The 22,596-nt window shown below is 36.6% G+C and overlaps 3 protein-coding genes and 1 non-coding gene across 7 annotated transcripts; 3 read left to right on the plus strand and 1 right to left on the minus strand.

Annotated features, from left to right (window-relative positions):
* LOC104747611 (vacuolar protein sorting-associated protein 35A) lies at positions 43–6,172 on the plus strand. Of its 3 annotated transcripts, none has more exons than XM_010469275.1 (21): positions 43–211; positions 371–467; positions 582–705; positions 957–1,142; positions 1,403–1,490; positions 1,687–1,743; positions 1,838–1,927; positions 2,018–2,140; positions 2,321–2,455; positions 2,821–2,937; positions 3,360–3,599; positions 3,686–3,751; positions 3,894–3,983; positions 4,253–4,342; positions 4,554–4,643; positions 4,825–4,893; positions 4,967–5,047; positions 5,139–5,246; positions 5,341–5,444; positions 5,523–5,636; positions 5,724–6,172. In XM_010469275.1, exons 1-21 carry the CDS (start codon positions 119–121, stop codon positions 5,923–5,925), a joined length of 2,364 nt encoding a protein of 787 aa, XP_010467577.1. In that variant the 5' UTR covers positions 43–118; the 3' UTR covers positions 5,926–6,172. The 3 variants fall into 3 exon arrangements, with proteins under 3 accessions (XP_010467577.1, XP_010467578.1, XP_019092628.1); XM_010469276.1 differs by having other exon boundaries at positions 71–211; positions 371–453; XM_019237083.1 differs by lacking the exons at positions 43–211; positions 371–467; positions 582–705 and having other exon boundaries at positions 967–1,142; positions 1,611–1,743.
* LOC104747612 (rac-like GTP-binding protein ARAC1) lies at positions 6,509–9,304 on the plus strand. The gene is made up of 7 exons (XM_010469277.2): positions 6,509–7,122; positions 7,243–7,330; positions 7,427–7,536; positions 7,639–7,702; positions 8,592–8,656; positions 8,748–8,813; positions 8,925–9,304. The coding sequence occupies exons 1-7, from the start codon at positions 7,024–7,026 to the stop codon at positions 9,024–9,026; spliced, it is 594 nt and encodes a 197-aa protein (XP_010467579.1). The 5' UTR covers positions 6,509–7,023; the 3' UTR covers positions 9,027–9,304.
* On the plus strand, positions 13,345–13,418 carry TRNAI-AAU. Its single transcript has one exon. It is a non-coding gene; the product is annotated as a tRNA-Ile (tRNA).
* LOC104747613 (histidine kinase 1-like) lies at positions 13,508–21,561 on the minus strand. Of its 2 annotated transcripts, none has more exons than XM_019236521.1 (13): positions 20,896–21,561; positions 20,498–20,740; positions 19,642–20,415; positions 16,758–17,005; positions 16,494–16,653; positions 16,176–16,302; positions 15,989–16,078; positions 15,711–15,905; positions 15,542–15,611; positions 15,405–15,447; positions 15,186–15,323; positions 14,065–15,093; positions 13,508–13,978 (listed from the first exon to the last, which is right to left on the minus strand). In XM_019236521.1, the coding sequence occupies exons 1-13, from the start codon at positions 21,148–21,150 to the stop codon at positions 13,742–13,744; spliced, it is 3,609 nt and encodes a 1,202-aa protein (XP_019092066.1). In that variant the 5' UTR covers positions 21,151–21,561; the 3' UTR covers positions 13,508–13,741. The 2 variants fall into 2 exon arrangements, with proteins under 2 accessions (XP_019092066.1, XP_010467580.1); XM_010469278.2 differs by lacking the exons at positions 19,642–20,415; positions 20,498–20,740; positions 20,896–21,561 and adding exons at positions 17,090–17,863; positions 17,946–18,188; positions 18,344–18,598.

Raw genomic sequence — 22,596 nt, forward strand, 5'->3', positions numbered from 1 at the left:
TTTTTTTTTTTTTTTTTTTTTTTTTTTTTTTTTTTTTTTTTTTTTTTTTTTTTGTCAAACGAAAGAAACCTGAAAACCCAGAGAGATCGAGATTGAGATTTAGAGAAAGACGAAGAAGATGATCGCAGACGGAGCAGAAGATGAAGAGAAGTGGCTCGCCGCCGGTGCTGCTGCTTTCAAGCAAAACGCATTCTACATGCAACGCGCTATTGTAAATTCTGCTCTCTTTCTCTCTATCATCACTTCATTTGTTTGTCCGTGAAATTGAGATTGAGAAATTTTTAAATTCGTTTGGCACTTTTTGTATCATGAATCTGATGTGTAGAATTTGGAGGAGAACCCTAATTTTGTTGTTTTTTTGGTTGATTAGGACTCGAATAATCTGAAAGATGCTCTCAAGTATTCGGCTCAGATGCTCAGCGAGTTACGGACTTCGAAGCTATCACCTCACAAGTACTATGATCTCTGTGAGTTGTTTCCTTCTTCTGATGTGCCATGATAATGTGTTTTGCTAAATCCCTATAGTTAACTTACATATGGGTTCTTTTGTGTGTGTGTGATATCTGATTTGATGGTTTTAGATATGCGAGCTTTTGATGAGTTGAGGAAACTTGAAATTTTCTTCATGGAAGAAACTCGGCGTGGCTGCTCGGTCATTGAACTCTATGAGCTGGTTCAGCATGCTGGTAACATATTACCACGTTTGTAAGTGACTGATACAACCCCTCTCTCTTGTCTGTCCCTATCTTTTGGCAAGCTTTTTTAATTGTTCTGGACTTCGTGAAATGGATAATGCCCAGTTTTAACTTTGAATCATTTTGGTTCTTATTATCCCAAATTCAAGTGATACCAAAGCTAGTTTACTTGATTACCTCTAAATATTGCTGGCAGTTCTTTAGTGTGTTCCCTTTTCTAGCTAAACTACTATCTGTTAAAGAAAACTTCCCCCTTCCTAGGTATCTCCTATGTACAGCAGGATCCGTTTATATCAAAACCAAGGAAGCTCCTGCCAAAGAAATTCTTAAGGATCTTGTTGAGATGTGTCGTGGGATTCAGCATCCTCTACGTGGTCTCTTCTTGAGAAGTTACCTTGCGCAAATTAGTCGAGATAAATTACCTGACATTGGTTCTGAGTATGAAGGGTAAGCACGCAGACTCTATTGATAGGTTTGTATTTTCATAGCAGGCGGACTCGCATCTGTGCTTATTTTATCCCCTTAGACCATGGTCCCTAATTTCTTTTGATGTCATTTAAGATATTAGGATGTTGACTGTCTGCTGGGTCAATTAGCCGTGTCTATATTCGTATCAGTATCCATTCTATTTGGTCAAGAAACTTTTGCTACTGATATACTGAAATCTTGATTCATCTAGTTAATGACTTGTTTGCTGCCCTCTACAGAGATGCTGATACAGTCACAGATGCAGTGGAGTTTGTACTATTGAACTTTACTGAGATGAATAAACTCTGGGTCAGAATGCAACATCAGGTGAGTTATGATTCAAAATTGGTATACACCCTTCTACCCATTTTAAAAACGAGCTTGCCAGAATGTTTGCACGTCATGGAGATATAATTGGACTATGAGAGCATGATTCTGATCACGCAGGTGTTGTATTGCTTGTGAATCGTTACCCTTTGATGATCCTGAGTTGAGGCTTGCTATCGGACTTTCTGGTCTGCAGGGACCTGCTCGAGACAAGGAGAGACGGGAGAAAGAGAGGGGCGAGCTTCGTGACCTTGTAATATGACTTTCTTATGGCTGGTAGCAGTGTACTGAAGTGCCTACCATTGGTTTTGTACTGACGGAAGCGTACGTTTTTCCTCACGTATCAGGTTGGAAAGAACCTTCACGTGCTGAGTCAGTTAGAAGGTGTGGACCTTGATATGTACAGAGATACAGTTCTTCCTAGAGTCTTAGAGCAGGTAAAATATTATATCCTATAAACACACATACACATGCAAACTTAGTTTATTTCCTAACCAAAAACTGATATTTGTCGGATGATTTCTCAGATAGTGAACTGCAGAGATGAGATTGCCCAATATTACCTAATAGACTGCATCATTCAAGTTTTTCCTGACGAGTATCACTTGCAGACTCTAGATGTACTTCTTGGGGCTTGTCCACAACTGCAGGTAGTCTGAGTCTCTCTCATATTTAGCATTATGCTCTACTCCCATTTATCTAATTGGTTGTGTTAGACAAGGCGCCCCGTCACTACGTATTTGTATCAAGTGTACTTTCGTTTTTCTTTTTGGTGTCAGTTGGTCACTAATTTCCTGTTTTTCACACTTCGTCTCTTGTTGTCTTCTCAGCCATCAGTTGACATCATGACAGTGCTTTCACGTTTAATGGAGAGGCTGTCAAATTATGCTGCTTTAAATGCTGAAGTATTACCTTACTTCCTGCAAGTTGAAGCTTTCTCAAAGTTGAATAATGCAATTGGAAAGGTAACATTTACGTGTAGGCTGTGATAAACTTGCTGGATATGTGCAGTTGCACTTTTTTTTCTGTAATAAAGGATGAAAGTAATGGCAGCTTAGAAATCCTGTTAACCAGACGTGTTAGCATCACAAGAAGGCACAGCTATTTTGTTGCCTGACATTTCTATTTTTAAGTAAAACTCTTTCACTTTAGACGATTCCGTCGACATGTAGAAAGATGCAGTGTTCTTTATGTGTTGGATGTATCTGCTGCAAAACGTGACCCTTCTTTACACAGTTCTGCATATTTGCTGACTTCTTAAATTATGTGGTTTTGACACCTTTTTTCTTCGATGAAAAAGTTTCTTAGTGGATATACTATGATGTTGTAGGTGATAGAAGCACAAGAAGACATGCCTATTTTGAGTGCAGTAACCCTATATTCCTCCCTTCTCAAGTTTACTCTTCATGTTCACCCTGATCGGCTTGATTATGCGGACCAAGTGTTGGTCAGTTTTCTTATAGCGACTGTATTTACCTATTATTCTCTTCTTAATTCAACTTTAAATACTTTGTGTTCAGTCAATGGTGCTTAATAACTCTATGGATCTCATTAATTAGATAATTTTGTCATTCTACTCACATTGCTGACACATTGCTAAATTCGTGATACTTGTGTCAGAAGATGCCAATCTTTTTTTATAAAGAAGAAAAATTGGATTCTGCTTCATCTTTGTTTATTTATTCTGGTAGCGAATGTTAGTTCAGCAATTTATGTATTATTCGGTTATATGTATGTGCTTCTTGTACAAGTTTATGGTACATTACATTGTAGAAAACTTCATACTATGTATCTTATACAGATGTTCTACTGGAATAAGGTACATTGGATAAAAGAGTTTGAATCTAATGTTCTTCACTCTCTTCCCAGGGATCATGTGTTAAGCAACTGTCCGGAAAAGGAAAGATTAATGACACTCGTGCAACAAGGGAGATTGTCTCGCTTTTAAGTGCTCCCCTAGAGAAGTATAATGATGTTGTCATCGCCCTTAAATTAACAAACTATCCCCTTGTAGTGGAGTACCTTGATAACGAAACAAAGAGAATAATGGCTACTGTTATAATTCGAAGCATTATGAAAAACAATACTCTTATTACTACAGCAGAGAAGGTAGGGTACTTTTATACCCTAACCCTTTGGGTTGAGCTATTTGTGTGGTAAAGTTGAATTTCTTTGTCTTGGTTTTAACTTGTTAGGTTGAAGCACTGCTTGAACTAATTAAAGGACTTATCAACGATTTGGATGAGCCGCAAGGTCTTGAGGTTTGTAAAAACATTTTTGTGATACTTTCTTTCTTGTGCTTTGAGACATATTCGATCAATTACTTGTGGTACAAATATAAGAGCCAGAACCCCAAAAGAATGTTAAGTTTTGACTTCTGTACATATCTTTCTACCCTCTTAGGTTGATGAAGATGATTTTGAGGAAGAGCAGAATTCTGTCGCGCGTCTCGTTCACATGTTATATAATGATGACACGGAAGAGATGTTTAAGGTGCATGGAGCTCTTGCTTATTCATATTTGTTCATGTGTGTCATAACTTTATGTTGACATTAGGCTTTCTAATTATTGGCTTGCATTTAGATTCATAATGTTTTAGGGCACTAGTTCTATTGCATTTACTCACAGTTGCCTTTATTTCTTCGTTTGTAATTTTCCAACTCAGTCATAAATTGTACTTTATCACCAGGAGTCATCGTATCCTTCAACATTCTATAAAGGTTTTGGCTTTCAGTGATTGAAGTTGTTTCGTTGAATTTCAGATAATCAGTATCCTGAAGAAGCATTTCCTAACAGGAGGGCCAAAGCGCTTAAAGTTTACCATTCCTCCCCTTGTTGTTTCTACTCTAAAGGTTTGACTTCTTAAGCGAAGTTATTCAATGTACATAGAGTTAAGTGTTTTGATGCCAATCTTTAAAGCCTCTCACAATTTATGTCGAGTTTAATTTGCGATGACATGGGTTTGTTGTTTCTTTTATCTGTCATACTGCATTGATGTCTATCTGATATAGTTTGTTAAACTTTTCTTCTTAAATTTTTTGTTATATTTTGTTTGAATTGTAGCTAATCAGGCGATTGCCAGTGGAAGGAGACAATCCTTTTGGAAAAGAGGCTTCTGTTACTGCTACTAAAATATTCCAATTTCTAAATCAGGTAAGTTTTCCTAACATTCCACTGCCTATAGTGTTCAGATCTGTTTTTATTTTATTTGTGTAGATCAATGTGTGTCAGAGCTACATTATTTGAAGTAAACTTGGCCAAAGTTAGAACATACAACTGATCCCCACAGTCTTCAGTTCTTGTCTTTATCTGACGGAATTTTTGCTTGTTTCAGATTATTGAAGCACTACCTAATGTTCCATCACCTGACTTGGCATTCCGGTTGTACTTGCAATGTGCTGAGGTAGACAAATTACCTGTTATTAAGTATGCACTGACATCGGTAAAATGCTCACAGATTTGTCCTCTATCATCAGGCCGCGAATAAGTGTGATGAAGAACCTATTGCATACGAATTTTTCACCCAGGCATACATCTTATACGAAGAAGAAATTTCAGTAAGTTATATCTTCGACTTTCATATGTCTGGTGTCTAAACCAAAGTAACTGGGTGAGTTTAACTCTCTTCATAACTTGCCTTTTGAACAGGACTCAAAGGCCCAAGTGACTGCGTTACAACTTATAATTGGAACTCTGCAAAGGATGCACGTATTTGGTGTTGAGAATAGAGATACTTTAACACACAAGGCTACGGGGGTATTTCCTCATGAATTATATGTTAATTAGTCTCTTGCCATATTCAATTGTCTCTGCTTAAAGTTTGATAAGGGAAAAACTTATCCTCTTGCAGTATTCAGCGAAACTTCTAAAGAAACCTGACCAATGTCGAGCTGTTTATGCATGTTCTCATCTATTCTGGCTTGAAGATCATGAGACCATACAAGATGGAGACAGGTATATTTCCGTGTGTGCAATACAACACAATGCGTGTTATAACTCACCACCTGATCGTAATTTTGCTTTTGAAATCAGGGTTCTGCTTTGTCTCAAACGAGCGCTTAAAATTGCAAATTCGGCTCAACAAATGGGTAGCAATGGTCAGGGTAGTGCAGGATCTGTTACCCTCTTCATCGAGATACTAAACAAGTAAATGGCTATTTTTGCTTTATATCTCATTTTCTCATCCCTTGTGAGAAGCAAACAGCATCATGTAATAATGTGAATTTTTGGCAGGTATCTTTATTTCTATGAGAAAGGGATTCCACAGATAACAGTTGAATCAGTGGAGAGCCTGATCCAACTGATCAAGAACGAAGAATCAATGCCATCTGATCCATATGCTGAATCGTTGTTTGCAAGTACGCTTCAGTTCATGGAGTTTCAAAAGCAGAAAGGCGGTGCCATTGGTGACAGATACGAGGAGATCAAAGTATAGAATCTGATTTGGTAAAAAAGAAGTCACCTTTTGTTTTTAAAAAAAGCTTTGGGTCGTTTGGGAATTAAGAAGGGACTTGTGTTGTGTTGGTTACTTGCGGGTTTTGCTGTGTCTATACGAATCTTTTTTTATTGGTCACACTTGTTAGTACTCTTACATTGAGGTTAACATTGGATCTTAGGTGAGTGAGGTATTTGTATTCTATTGACGCACAAAAAAACATTTTCTTGAATCATGTTTTACCAAATAAGTTGTTGTCAGTCTTAACGCAGGCATAATTAACAAACTTTAACGACCTATATGAGGTTTCATTTCGATTACTCTACTCTTAGTAGCTAGTATCGTATCAAATAAATAAAAATAAGAATTTTCAATTTTGTTATGGAATTTTATGCAGTTCACTTTAGTCTTTTTTACACATGACATTTGTCATTTTTGCTGAAAAAATTAGACAGTGAAAAAAAAAAAACAGAAGCTCAATTCAATTCATAGAAAAACTTTGGTGACAAACTGACAATAATAAATAAATTAATTTGTAAGAAACTTTTGTTAAAAATGTTAAAAAGGAAAAACAAATAAAACAGAAAAAAGAAACGAGAAAAAGAAAGAAAGGAAGAGAGAGCAAAAGAATAGGGGAAGTTGATGGAGGAGATTGTTCCTTTTGTGAACGCTTCAATGGCATAAATTTCCGGCCATAACATTTCTTCTTGCTTCCTTCCTCTCTTTCTCTCTCTCTCTCTCCCTAGTTTCTCGATTCGATTCATCATTCTTGTTCACCTTCCTTATTCTTCTTTGATTCATCCCCTCTCTTCTTATCTCTCTACATTTAGGGTTTCCTGTTTTGACATTTCTAGGGTTTTTCTTGTTTGTTCTGTACCGTAGACGGCGAATTGCAAAAGGGGGAAAACACCGCTATCGAGGCCTTTATTTTTTTTTAATAATTTCCCTTTGTTGTGGTTTCCCTCAGGTTTTGTAGATCTGAGGTTGCTATTTTTGAATATCATCATCCTCCATCATCTAGAGTTCTTTTGGTCGTGTGTGATCAAAAAACGGTAGCTCCATTTCTGGTGGAGGAGAAGAAGAAAAAAGCGTAAGGCAATGAGCGCTTCGAGGTTCATAAAGTGTGTCACCGTTGGCGACGGAGCTGTTGGCAAAACCTGTTTGCTGATTTCTTACACCAGCAACACTTTTCCTACGGTATACAATCCGATTCTCCAACCTTCGATTCAATCATATACAAAGCTGTTTGTTTTTGTTATTGACTTGTTATGTTGGAGATTTGTATATCATTCAATCTTGTGGCTTTCTCTGGAACAGGATTACGTACCGACTGTTTTCGATAACTTTAGTGCTAATGTGGTTGTTAACGGGAGCACTGTCAACCTAGGACTATGGGATACCGCAGGTACTGACATTATTGGGATATTTGTTTATACTAGCAGCAGCAGGTTTGGACTTTTCATAATTTGTGTGGGTCTGAAGTTTTGTTTTGTTGTAACAGGGCAGGAAGATTATAACAGATTAAGACCTTTGAGTTACCGCGGTGCTGACGTTTTCATCTTAGCATTCTCTCTTATCAGTAAGGCTAGTTATGAGAATGTCTCCAAGAAGGTGCGTTTTGAATTGAAAAGTTTGCTACAAGTTTTTGTTATTGACAACTAAAAAAAAGGTTTTCTGGTTTGTGATTTTTGCTGCTTTATTTCCTGTTTGTAGTGGATCCCAGAGCTGAAGCACTATGCCCCTGGTGTCCCAATAGTTCTTGTTGGAACCAAACTAGGTAACTTGTTCTTTTGGCACAAAATTCCTTTGTTTCGTATTCGAGAGATAAAACACGCTCCTGCTTTTTGGTTTTCCTCGTTGTTTCAGCTTCTCTGCATAGTTGTAAAACTATTTCACACTACCTTATGATACATTTACTGCTCCTGCAATAATCCAAGATATGTTTAAGCTTTGCTTCACCAGATTTGTGTTTACAGTACAATACATTCATTGGTTCTGTTTTGATTTGTTCACTTCCAAGATATATCCATGTAGTAGTATAGGACATTTTAGCTCTTTTTATCTAGTGGAAATTAGGGCTGGTTTCTGGAGTATTAGTGTATTACAAATCCTACAATAATCTAGGTTTACAAGCTTGACTGTGATTTTTCTTCTTTCTATTCTATTTAATATTGTGATAGAATACGGATCAAATGGTTTATCTTATCTTACACTTTCTCGTGATAGTTAAGTTGTAAGACACAACCCAACCACATGCATTAAGAAGCTGTTGGGTGTCTAGGAATTAGGGCTGGTTTTTCTGAGTATTACAAAGGTGCAATAATCTAGGTTTACAAGCGTGTTTATGATGTTTTGTCCTCGGTTGTAATGAACTTCGCGATACATTATGCATCATATCTCACATTTTCTCGTGATAGTTAACTTGCCACCTCCTTTGTAAGAGACAACTACATGCATGTAAGCAGCTATTGGATGTCTGGCAATTATAAAGCTAATAGAAAAGTCTTATACAAGACCTTCAGTCAGAATTGGTGTAACCGATTCTGTTTCTTACTTTTAAAACCACTGCTTCACTTTCGGCCTGCTGCCTGAACCATTTAGACGTAATTTTTATTTTTTTGACTTTTTGTCTGCTGCTTATGCGCTTTTTTCATCATATATGTCAGATCTTCGGGATGACAAACAGTTCTTCATTGACCACCCTGGTGCTGTACCTATTACCACTGCTCAGGTACACAGAATTTTCTTTAAAACGGGTCAATATACTCAGCTTGGTACTTAAACGAAACCCTCTTAACCATTCCTCACTTTGGGCATCAAAGGGAGAGGAACTGAAGAAGCTAATTGGAGCTCCTGCATACATCGAGTGTAGTTCAAAAACACAGGAGGCAAGAAACAAAAACTTCCCTTTTGTTTTAGAGTATTATTACACATTACCTTGTTTCTTTTACTTGAGCTTTTTCTCAAAGCTTCTGTGTTTTTCTTTAATGAAAGTGCAGAACGTGAAAGGTGTATTTGATGCAGCAATCCGAGTGGTTCTTCAACCTCCAAAGCAGAAGAAAAAGAAAAGCAAAGCACAAAAAGCCTGCTCCATTTTGTAATTTCTCTACGTTTTCGTATGTCTCTCTATCTCTCTCTGTCTCTTCCACTCGTCTAGTGAAGGCTTAAGAAGAAAACACATTGGGCTTAAAGGTTGTTCCAGGGTTCGAAGAAGTAAGCTCTCTTAATCCTTTAAAAAAACGATTACTTCTGTTTTACTGATAAATAGTTTCCAGCTTTGGCTGAGACCTAATATTGCACTACTACTCTACCTCTCTATTATTCCTTCCATTTCAATGACTAGTTGAAGAATGCAGAGATGTTGGATTTTCCACTTCAACTTTACATAAGTCTACTAGTTTGTAGATTAATAAACAAGTAACACAACCAAAAGTCTCACACTAGTATGGGATTTATATAAATTTCTCAATGGTATATTCAGATGGTGCAACCAGTTTTGGTATGTTTTCATGTCTTGAATACTTTGAACATGGGATTTCGTTCAGTATGCTTTGAGGTAGTAGTGGTATCATACAAAAATCAGAATTTTGTGTCAAAATATGCCAGTCGTCTACCCTCTGTAATATATTTCCATATGAATTAACCTCTCAACCTCCACTTCTCACCCATCACAAAATCCTCAAAACAAGAGAAGTAAACCCAAAAAAACAGAGCAATCTCAAAAATCTCACTAAAATCAGCAGAGACACAAATAACTACGGTGCAAGTCACCGATTCGATGAAGCTGCCCCTTTTTGCCATGCAGCTAGCCAGTGCCTCTGTTTTTCCGATAAGTTACTACCGACCAGAAGTACTTTCTTACTTCATATAGAACAACGTATAAGTTCCTTCAGACATATTTTGAGTCAATGGTACTTGATGAGTCTACAGAGTTTATAAAGAAATTAACACAAGTTAATAAACCGTTTGGCTTGCTTCATTAAGGAAGAGGACACCATAAGCTGAACATTTATCACCCTCTCCCTTTCTCATAACCTTAAAAACGATTACTGTATTTTACAGACCTAATATTACACTACTACAACTTCACATACTTAGCTGCGCTAGCTCAGCCATTAGATTGATTTGAGTCACTCACTAAGTAAATCAATCTCATTCCAGTTTCAAAAAGGGCTTACCTAATATATGCTAGAATCTCATACTCCCGAGTTACTTGCTACCGTTGTCGTATTCTCAATTCCACATCAACGTTTGAGGGAGAGATCTTTATTAGGTAATACGGAGTCTGATGTACTCATATCCCCATGAACACTTTCTTTTGGCTTCAAATCTGGCAAGATATTGCCTAGATCTTGGAAAGGGGTTCCTTCCGGAGCATCTGCAAAGCGAACCTGTAGGTCTGCCTCGAAAAACCCTTCTTCAAACCATCTAATAATTTTTGAAACAGGGAACGGTCCCCAAATCTTTCCTTCAGGATATATATACAGTATTTTACGTTCAGCATTTCGTATCACACAACTCTGGCAGATCTCAGACGTGTCTGCATATGGTCTCAAAACACCACATTTACAACATGTAAAACGAGGAGCAGTACTGTTTGCCTTCTTTCTTTTTTTTTTGTTAAAGACACTGTTTGCCTTCTTCAATGCTCCATCGTACACTAACCGTTGTTCCTTGTCAGTGAGCAATGTGTTAGCTTCCTGAATCAACCTGAAGGCAGTCTCTGCACCGGGGAAGTGGTTTTTGTCAGGATGGAGAAGCAAAGCGAGCTTCTTGTACTGCTTCCTGATTGTAACATCGTCAGAAGAAGGCATAACTTGAAGAATATTGTACCAGTCCTTGAGACCGTTGATTTTCTTGACGGCAGAAGTGTGGACATCACATACGGCTAACATCTGTGGTAAGCTGTGAAGACCTGAGAAGAGTCTCTGACTCTGAGCCCCCATTAAAAGACGCTTGGCACCAACAAAATCACCATCTCGCATCAACTTATCTACCAATGTCTTTGTCCTAGCGGCCTCTTCCTCGTTACCTACCATTTCTTCAAGAAAAAAAAAAGAAACAATATGAGAAACTGGAGATTAAACTGCATATAGGGAGATACTTGACCGAACTACACAAATCGACCTTCAAGAGAGTTCAGAAAAATGCACTTGGTCACATATTATTGTTCAGATTATATAGTGGATAATATTTCTAACATGAGAGGGCTCAAGACTCAAGCTCATTGTATTCATTTTATAGCAAGCATCAAATAATTTTTCTTGTTCACCTGAATGCTTAACCAAAATCAAAACTTATTTTGTAACTCCATAACCAGTTTCAAGCTATACTACACAATCGTTAAAGTTGCTAATTTTTGTTTTAGAACAAAAAAAACTTGATGGAAGAAGCTTACTTGGGGGATAAAAGCAGAGAGATCTCCAAAGCTACACACAACTGTTGAAAAATGTTTATGACCTTGAAGAGATTTATAGGAAAAGCGAAGTAAATGTTAGGTTTTTTTGTTTTTTTTTTGGGCAGTTGTAGCACCAATAAATTTATTATTTGGCTAGTTCCAAAGCTTGATTTTTTTACTACGTAATTTCTAGTGTTGTCAAGTCCTTAGATTATGAAAGATGATCTTCTCTGTAATAAAGGAGATATGTTTCTGTACTCGTCGGCGTGACAGCGATAGATGTGACTCTAACATCATTAACTGCCTAGATTCTTTTCTTTTTCTTTGGAAGATCATAAAATTTATGTTTATCATCCAAAAACACTACTATTACAGTATTAACTATTAACTGCCAAGATTTTTTTCTTTTAACTAAATTTTATTAGAGAATTCCTCATTGGCAAGACACTTTCAACATAAAGCCTAAATCCTTATCAGGAAGAAGAGTATGATTCATTCTTTAAACCAAACACAATTGCTCTATTTGTATTTGGAGGAAGACCACATTTCGAATAGTTAACCGACATGTTATAGCTGCCAAAGATACAGAGCACATGCACAAATTAGCTTTGTTGCTAAACGATGCCATTTCAAACATACACTTGGTCGATACTATTATAGTTCAGATTATATAATGGCATAATGCTTGCTAACGAGAGAGAGGGTTCAAGAAATAGACATCTTTTTTTTACATGCTATTAAGTTTACATCAATCATTTTGTTAAGAGGAGATTTTCGATACAAAGAGTTTGGTAGGAATTTATTTGATACAGAGATTTTGTCCTCATCATACTATACTAATCTTTTAAATTGTGACAACATGCTACTGTATTAATTACTGTACTTAGAATATGACCCGTGCTAGAGCACGGGTTGAAATTCTTTCATTTTGTTTGTTTGGTATCATATATGTGATTATTTTATTTGTTTTAAAATATTTTTTAGATGGAACACTATACCATGAAATCATATACTGATTATGACTTATGAAAATAATATATATTTTGTAAGATATATTCTATTATATCTAGATTTTGACCCGCAGTATAACGCAGATTAAGTTGTGTGATAAAAAATTATTTTTTGTTTGTTAATTTTGTTTGATTTGTTTAGTGTTTAAAATTATATATTGTATTTTGATTGTTAATTCTATAACTTAACCTATAGTATGACACATATTAGTTTTAGGACCAAATATGTAATGTATGTTTGTCAAAATCATCGTGACCGAGAAAACCAACAAAAAAACATTATTCCAAACTTAAATTTAATCCGAGAATTCATATTTTTGAAATTTTAACCCGTGCTATAGCAAGAAACCATATTCTTTTGAATTTTTTTTCATATTATAGTGACATATTATTGACCCGTACTATAATAAATCAAATTAGAGTGTTTAATTTTGATCTATTATATATTTATGATATTCTTAAAAATATCAAATTAAACTATTTTTAAAGATTCCAAACTAAATTATTTTAAAATTTTATTATAGTATATAAAACTATACAGTTCAACAAAAGAAATATATGAAATGAACTTAAATATTCAAATTTCTAGTCGTTACTCAGTTAAAATTTTCTGATAAAGTTAGGTAATATTTTATTTTTAGCATAATCGGAAATCACTTGTAACATGTGGGAAAGTGATTAATTTCTATTAAATTCTGAGATTTTTTTGCCTAGATATAGTTAGTTGAATATTCCCTTAAAAAATTTATTTTATTCTTTGAAATATCTTTTTTAAGAGGATTCTAATCCTAAATCTATATAATCTATCACATAATTAATCCATATAACCTAACAAATAATTGATCTTAGTTATAACTTATATTAATATTATATGGTCTACCAATTTGAAGTCGTGTACTTCCGTTTTATTAAATAGGTGATTTAAGGTGTATCCCTTGGAACAAATCATCAAATTCAGCATCTCCCCTCTGTTTTTGAATTATAATACATATCGTAGAAGGTAGAACAACTGGCCCATTAGCTCAGTTGGTTAGAGCGTTGTGCTAATAACGCGAAGGTCGCAGGTTCGAAACCTGCATGGGCCATTTTGTTAACCGTTTTTTTTTAAATTTGGCCGGTATACAATACATTTGCCTTCCTTACCTTAAAACGACATACAACAGCACTGGAAACTTTGTCGTTTAACTTCACATCTTCAAAACAAGTGTATACATGTAGTATTCTTATTAAGTACAAAAATGACCCAAAAAAACATTCTTTGTAAACAAAAATGACCAAAAAAGCTGGATTCATTCCTCTCCCCCCCCACCCCCCAAAACCTCTTTGTCAACTACGAATTCACATATATATACAAAATGCAAGATCTCGAACCTAGTAAAAAAAAGTTCTCCAGTTAGATTTGTAGCCTTCAAGAGGAAGATGAAGTTTGGGATAGTGATGGTTTAGTGAGTGACAAAATGGTGGAGACCATAAGCTTTCGGTCTATAGGCTTTGTGAGATAAGCATCCATTCCAACCTCCAAGCATTTCGCTTCGTCAGAAGACATTGCATGCGCTGTCAATGCCACGATTGGAATGTGCAGTTCAGTGCCAATCTCTGCTTTCCTTATCGCCTTTGTTGCCTCGTATCCATCCACTTTTGGCATCTGCCATGAGACAAATGTTGAATAAACATCATTGTATTTTACATTACAAATTGAATTGAATTCAGAAAAGTGAATAGTAACTGTACCTGGCAATCCATGAGGATCAAGTCATAAGGTGAGGAATGCCGTAAGCTACTCCACGGAGCAGTCTCTTCTTCTGACGATTTGTGTTCTTCAGTTGGAGCTTGAGCATTGATAGACCTGTAGTTGAGGGAATCAACTGCTTGTTGTCCATCCCCTACTGCAGTTACAGTTGCTCCCATTTTCTCAAGCATTATGGTGGCTACTCGTTGAAGAACGGGTGTATCTTCAGCCAGCAAGATCCTTATACCTTCAAGAGATTTAAGATTCTTTCCATCCAACGCAATTCCTGAATACAAGCGATCTTTCCAATCTTCTTCTTCTGGATTCTTTTGAGTCATACTTGCAGATGTTGAATCACCTTTGCTGTTAGTGGCGTCAATGAGATAGTTCTTAAGCACTGGAGATTGCAAGGTGCTTGGTTTCACAGATTTATCTACTTGTTTCTCGCCAGATGTCTCAGAGGAATCATCGGAACTGCAAGTGTCGAACTGTGTTGGATCGATTTCTAAGCAATCGTGGGATTCATCACTTATGTTTCCTCTGTTTCTTAACCCACTAGACAAGCTTCTCTTCCGGTTTTTTATTACAGCCTCCAGAATCTGGATCATCTTTGCCTTGTACAACGGTTTGTTAACCATCATGACATGCCCTTTTCGTCTAAGTTCTGTTTTAACAGTATTGGAGGTGTCATGCTTCAACAGCCAAGCAAACTTAGCTTTGCTTGAGAATCTGTCGAGGTAGTTAAGCTGTTCCTTCCATATATCTGTAGTGAGATCAAGTACTCCTATATCCACCACTATGACAAACACAGGGTTCTCGATTTCTTTTATATTTGATGGCTCAGCTCTCAGTGGATCGGCAATATTGTGCTGTGAATCAAAGCTCTTGTCACCACTTCCGGTCTCAAACAGGTCTCTAATGATGTGAGTCAGCTCGTTCCAGTCTGATGCTTCAACAGTTGCAATGCCGTGTTTACGTAACCACTTTGATGTGATCATTCTTGCTGTACTTCCATACATAGAAAGCAAAACCTGTCACAGTCAAAACCAATAACACTTTTACAAACACGGAAGCTTTTAATCCATGATGCATTCGTCACAATTTCTTTCTCAGATTTACATACCACGAGACCGTATTTGGAAAAATCTGGCTGGATGTTTTGATCTGCAGTGTCAGGAATACTCAAAATCAAGTATAGTCTCATTAGCGTCCCTAAGCCATTCTTCTGTACTACTTTGATTTCTCCACCCATTTTGTTTACCTATAAAATTACAAAGTAGGTTTCAGATGATTTAATTGCTTTGTGACTCATCTGATTCTAAAATACAGTGACTTCACGCACCAAGTTCCGCACGATGCACAGTCCAAGACCAGTTCCTCCGTGCCTGAAGAAATATAAGACAAGTGAGCTAAAAGATTTAACTAGCAGCATAGTTTTGCTTAAACATATACTGCATGGACTTAATCATGATCACTTACGTCCGAGTGGTAGAAGGATCAGCTTGCTCAAAGCTCTCAAACACAGAGTCCCATTTGCTTGGATCTATTCCTGCATATAATAATTATATAACAAAGAAATTTCAGAATCTGGAAGATGGTGAAGTGGATAGCGAAAAGGACATATAATTAAGGAACTCAAGTGTCATACCACATCCAGTGTCATCAACCTCAAACCAAAGAACCATTTTGTTCGTATTCTTAAAAGACTTCTGGAAATGACTTCTGTGTTGCACCATTTTTGTCTTCATTGGAGCCCATGGTTTCTTCCTGTCAACAGTTAAGCTCATCTCATCATGTAGAGAATTCATGTTCTCGCACCATCCACGAAGAATAATGTGACCAGCTGCAAAGAAACCATCTTTTTAAGACTAGCAATGCATCACTGTCATTGAAAAAGAAGTGACGTTAGATGGTAACAGAACTTACTTGTTGTAAACTTAATAGAATTGCTTATAAGATTTGCAAAGATTTGCACAAGTCTTGCTGAGTCCCCTCTGACTAATGCTGGCATATCATCTGCGAAAAGACCAAAATATATGAGAGTTCGTAACCCAATAATTCACTGTAAAGAAAATTCGTCACTGGCCGTCTAAAATATAATACCAAGTCATACCAGAGAGGTCTAGAACTGTCTCTACATTGTGGTTAATACACTGCACTGAAAACATGTCAACAAGTCCTTCGAGTTCTCGTCCCAAATCGAACTCAGCTTCTTCCAGAACAAGCTTTCCTGACTCAACCTATGAAGTAGAAAAGGCAGAATTAGCTTGTAGCTGCAAATTACACGCTAGTTTTAGGAAAAGCAGAGCTGAAACAGCTAAAATGTCTACTCACTACCTAACTTATGGACAGCAGATGTAATACTAAAGCTTGAAGATTTTCTTCATGTATCAAAACTAAAATAAAATAAAAGATTCTTATAATTTCTCACCTTACTCAAGTCCAGTATGTTATTGAGGAGACGAAGGAGAGCAGTGGAGCACTTTCTGATCTGAGTGACTGTTGCATATTGCTCATTTGAAAGACAATCATCTGATATAAGAATATCTAGTAATCCAATCACAGCAGCCATAGGTGTCCTCAACTCATGGCTAGAATTATGCAGAAAATTCCAAAAAGCTCATTTCAGTATTTAGCGTTAAAAATATTTAAGAATCGCAAGAACTTGTTTCTTGCAGATACAGTGATGACTAACCTCATATTTGCCAAAAACTGGCTTTTGTAGTTGCTTGAAGCTTCAGCTCTTCTTCTTGCATCCAGTTGCCTTATCAGTTCTGCTCTTAGTTTCATCTCCTTTGAAACTCCATTTGTGAGAATTAAGATGCAGACGCACCCAATAATGAAGATGCAGACAGAAGCAGAAATCAGTATGACCAAAGTCTTGAAGGCCCTTTCATCCACTTTTCCCATAATGAACTTCCTGGGAATAATGACAACACCTACCTGCAAAATACATGAACAGAAAACTAAACAACGTGACCCTGGGCATCTAAATCTAGCTTAGACTCTTGATAGAGAAAAACTTACAATTGGAAGCCTCTTGAGATTAAGATAGAATGAATCAATGTAATATTGTTGGTCACCAAGCTTTACATTCTCAGCATGAACAACGTGTGGGCGGTTACTTCCATAAGTTTTCTCTAACCACTGAGCTCCTGCCTTGATAGCCCACTCCTCTGAATCAGTGGCTTTCATTAGCTTAGGCCCGTTTGATGTATTTGTTAAAAGAGGACCATTTGTGGAAGTAGCAAGCAAGTATCCTTCTTGAGATGTCAAGTAAATATGTCCACCATGGACTTCTACAAGATCTCTCATCAACTGCCCTACACTGTAAAGTGCAGTTGTCACCCCCACAACAGCCACAATACTCTTATTGGATGCATCAAAGACCGGCAAAGCCGCTGAGAGAAGCGGAGAGTCCATGTATTTGCTCACCGTCACATGCCAAGAAGCTTCACCATCAGGCACTTGTGAGATTCCCGCGATGTTGATCAGATCATCCGGTGGAATTTTCAGAGGCTTTCCCAATTTTTCCCCTGTTATTGGATCAAGCTGCTGCTGGTACCAAATGGCAGACATGTTCCCGTGTATTGACTGGTTGTTCCACCCGCTTACATCTCCAGGCCCCGTTCCACTGATGGAGTAGTTTTTAAGATCAGAGAAGATGTAGAATGTGCTGCTACTTGCTGGATCTCTGTGAAAAGCTTGGACAAATCCATTTCTGTAATTAATAGTTATGGCATTTAGAGCTTTGGCACTAGCAAACAGAGCCCATGTCACATCTTTCATTGCTTGATACATCTGGTCAAGTTAACAAAAATAATAATAAATAAAAGATCTCAAGTCAAACATAGGACCACAGAGAAGAAACAGAAAACAAAACCTCAACGAGTTCTTCTTGAGTAGTAGGCTTGTCATATTTTTTGATAACATATTCAGATAGCTTGACTTGAGCTGTTGTTAGCTCGGATGTGGTGTTCAAAACGCTCCACATCCGTAAGACTGGACGCTGAAGAAGCTCGTACCGAAGACCATATGCTAAGGTTTGAAGCGACTGCTTCGTGTAAACCCTCGTGAAATGCCATGTCAGAACGGTTAAAAGCCCTATCAGAATCGCTAGCATCACCTGCACACACACACACATACACACCTCAACTTACAAAGCTTTCACCTTTCTTCTCATCAAAAAGGATTGATTTTCAAGTTTGATCATAAAAACTAAACATACCAAATCAAACAAAATCAAAATCGAGAGAGAAGAAAAAACAGAACAAATCTAACCATAATAGCGAGGCGAGCAACAAAGACACTGTAGTAAGAAGACAAACAGTGACTACTCGCGTACTGAAACTCATCTTGCTCAACATCACCACGCATAATCATCCTCTCTCTTGGACTCTCAAAATTACTTCTCCAAGGGGTAACCCATTCAGTCATTTTATCAAACACCTTCCTGATCTTCATCTTCTTCTTCCTTGAACCCATTGGAGAATCAGGAAGATTCTCAATACTCACCGAGAAGCTATCTCCTCTCATGGTGTCTCAGATGATCCCAAAATCACAAACAAAGACACATATTATTAGGTCGTTGTTGTTGTTGTTGGTGAAGAAGTCTCGGTGCTTTGCTTAGTGGGAAACTAATGACTATACTGCTTCTTGTGTCACTCCCCACTTTTTTTTTACTAATACCCAAATTAAAAAATCATTAATTTAGTATAAAGAATCAGTAACCCATGAAGGAAAACTTGGAAAGCTTCAAACTTTTTGATTGAAAACAAAAAAAACACTCTTAGTCACAGAGAAGAGAAGAGTGGCCAAAATAAGATAAGTCTGAAAAAGGAGAATGAAGAAGCAAAATAGGTTCCAATTTATATACAGAGAATAAACAGAAAGATGAAATCTTTTTGCTTTTTTTTTTTATACCAAAAAGAAATCAAATAAGGGGAAAAAGCAAAGATTTTGGGCAATTGAAGTCGATCTTTTTAAAATTTGGCCAGTGGGAATGTGTAGAAGGTAATATGGCCAATGGGAGGATATTTTCAGTTATCAGGTCCACAGAAATATAAGAATAGACTGTTGTACTCTGATTTTGTAGAATTTTCCCAAGTTTTTTTTTTTTAAAATAATTTTAAGAAGAATTTAATTGAAATTTAAAGGACCCAACTTTGGGTCTTGTCGCTCTCTCTCAGAAGGTTTCAAAGATTTATGCTGGGTGGATTGGTGTTTCAGGGTCTATCTTTTACTAATACGACGACGACAAACAACAAATGTTTTTGGTAATTTTTGTTAGGTAATTTGTACGGGTTTATATTTAATATATTACTTGACTTATAAACTATACATAAAGCTGATTTAAATGTTTATTATCACTGTAATTTATAGAGTTATCACATAATTTACCAACCAAAAAAAAATTTAAGTACCAAAAGCTAAAAGAGATATGGATTGTAGCAAAACGGTAATGTTAAGTGAATTTCCACCAGNCAACACCTACCTGCAAAATACATGAACAGAAAACTAAACAACGTGACCCGGGGCATCTAAATCTAGCTTTAGACTCTTGATAGAGAAAAACTTACAATTGGAAGTCTCTTGAGATTAAGATAGAATGAATCAATGTAATATTGTTGGTCACCAAGCTTTACATTCTCAGCATGAACAACGTGTGGGCGGTTACTTCCATAAGTTTTCTCTAACCACTGAGCTCCTGCCTTGATAGCCCACTCCTCTGAATCAGTGGCTTTCATTAGCTTAGGCCCGTTTGATGTATTTGTTAAAAGAGGACCATTTGTGGAAGTAGCAAGCAAGTATCCTTCTTGAGATGTCAAGTAAATATGTCCACCATGGACTTCTACAAGATCTCTCATCAACTGCCCTACACTGTAAAGTGCAGTTGTCACCCCCACAACAGCCACAATACTCTTATTGGATGCATCAAAGACCGGCAAAGCCGCTGAGAGAAGCGGAGAGTCCATGTATTTGCTCACCGTCACATGCCAAGAAGCTTCACCATCAGGCACTTGTGAGATTCCCGCGATGTTGATCAGATCATCCGGTGGAATTTTCAGAGGCTTTCCCAATTTTTCCCCTGTTATTGGATCAAGCTGCTGCTGGTACCAAATGGCAGACATGTTCCCGTGTATTGACTGGTTGTTCCACCCGCTTACATCTCCAGGCCCCGTTCCACTGATGGAGTAGTTTTTAAGATCAGAGAAGATGTAGAATGTGCTGCTACTTGCTGGATCTCTATGAAAAGCTTGGACAAATCCATTTCTGTAATTAATAGTTATGGCATTTAGAGCTTTGGCACTAGCAAACAGAGCCCATGTCACATCTTTCATTGCTTGATACATCTGGTCAAGTTAACAAAAATAATAATAAATAAAAGATCTCAAGTCAAACATAGGACCACAGAGAAGAAACAGAAAACAAAACCTCAACGAGTTCTTCTTGAGTAGTAGGCTTGTCATATTTTTTGATAACATATTCAGATAGCTTGACTTGAGCTGTTGTTAGCTCGGATGTGGTGTTCAAAACGCTCCACATCCGTAAGACTGGACGCTGAAGAAGCTCGTACCGAAGACCATATGCTAAGGTTTGAAGCGACTGCTTCGTGTAAACCCTCGTGAAATGCCATGTCAGAACGGTTAAAAGCCCTATCAGAATCGCTAGCATCACCTGCACACACACACACATACACACCTCAACTTACAAAGCTTTCACCTTTCTTCTCATCAAAAAGGATTGATTTTCAAGTTTGATCATAAAAACTAAACATACCAAATCAAACAAAATCAAAATCGAGAGAGAAGAAAAAACAGAACAAATCTAACCATAATAGCGAGGCGAGCAACAAAGACACTGTAGTAAGAAGACAAACAGTGACTACTCGCGTACTGAAACTCATCTTGCTCAACATCACCACGCATAATCATCCTCTCTCTTGGACTCTCAAAATTACTTCTCCAAGGGGTAACCCATTCAGTCATTTTATCAAACACCTTCCTGATCTTCATCTTCTTCTTCCTTGAACCCATTGGAGAATCAGGAAGATTCTCAATACTCACCGAGAAGCTATCTCCTCTCATGGTGTCTCAGATGATCCCAAAATCACAAACAAAGACACATATTATTAGGTCGTTGTTGTTGTTGTTGGTGAAGAAGTCTCGGTGCTTTGCTTAGTGGGAAACTAATGACTATACTGCTTCTTGTGTCACTCCCCACTTTTTTTTTACTAATACCCAAATTAAAAAATCATTAATTTAGTATAAAGAATCAGTAACCCATGAAGGAAAACTTGGAAAGCTTCAAACTTTTTGATTGAAAACAAAAAAAACACTCTTAGTCACAGAGAAGAGAAGAGTGGCCAAAATAAGATAAGTCTGAAAAAGGAGAATGAAGAAGCAAAATAGGTTCCAATTTATATACAGAGAATAAACAGAAAGATGAAATCTTTTTGCTTTTTTTTTTTATACCAAAAAGAAATCAAATAAGGGGAAAAAGCAAAGATTTTGGGCAATTGAAGTCGATCTTTTTAAAATTTGGCCAGTGGGAATGTGTAGAAGGTAATATGGCCAATGGGAGGATATTTTCAGTTATCAGGTCCACAGAAATATAAGAATAGACTGTTGTACTCTGATTTTGTAGAATTTTCCCAAGTTTTTTTTTTTTAAAATAATTTTAAGAAGAATTTAATTGAAATTTAAAGGACCCAACTTTGGGTCTTGTCGCTCTCTCTCAGAAGGTTTCAAAGATTTATGCTGGGTGGATTGGTGTTTCAGGGTCTATCTTTTACTAATACGACGACGACAAACAACAAATGTTTTTGGTAATTTTTGTTAGGTAATTTGTACGGGTTTATATTTAATATATTACTTGACTTATAAACTATACATAAAGCTGATTTAAATGTTTATTATCACTGTAATTTATAGAGTTATCACATAATTTACCAACCAAAAAAAAATTTAAGTACCAAAAGCTAAAAGAGATATGGATTGTAGCAAAACGGTAATGTTAAGTGAATTTCCACCAGAACATTTTGGTGGTAATTTTGACCCAAAAAAAAAAACATTTTGGTAGTAAAGCTTGGATCACCCCATAATTATCAAAAGTAATAGTCTCTCCATTTTTATTTTTATCATTTTGGAGTTTTTTACATAAATTAAAAAAAAAGATAAATGTTTTATTATAGTCTTACATTGATAAATATATGATAAATAAATAAATACTATACATTTAACATATATAGTGTTATATATTTATTTATCACTGCATGTATATATGATACAAACAAATTTTATAACTGTAAATAATATAAAATATCATTAAAATATTAAGTTAGCATCATAGCATGGGACTCCATTACGTCCATTAATTGTTTGAATTGTAGACCTGACCTCTCAGTTATATTAAAGATTTCGATGTTCGTCAGCTTTTATAGTTACGGTTAGCTACGGTGCAACTTTTTTTTAGTATTTTGTTTGTCAAGTCAATTTTACCGGTATTCGAAGAACATTTTAGTCAATCACATT

The sequence above is a fragment of the Camelina sativa genome, chromosome 15, assembly GCF_000633955.1.
Source record: "Camelina sativa cultivar DH55 chromosome 15, Cs, whole genome shotgun sequence".
In the NCBI taxonomy this organism is placed as follows: Eukaryota; Viridiplantae; Streptophyta; class Magnoliopsida; order Brassicales; family Brassicaceae; genus Camelina; species Camelina sativa.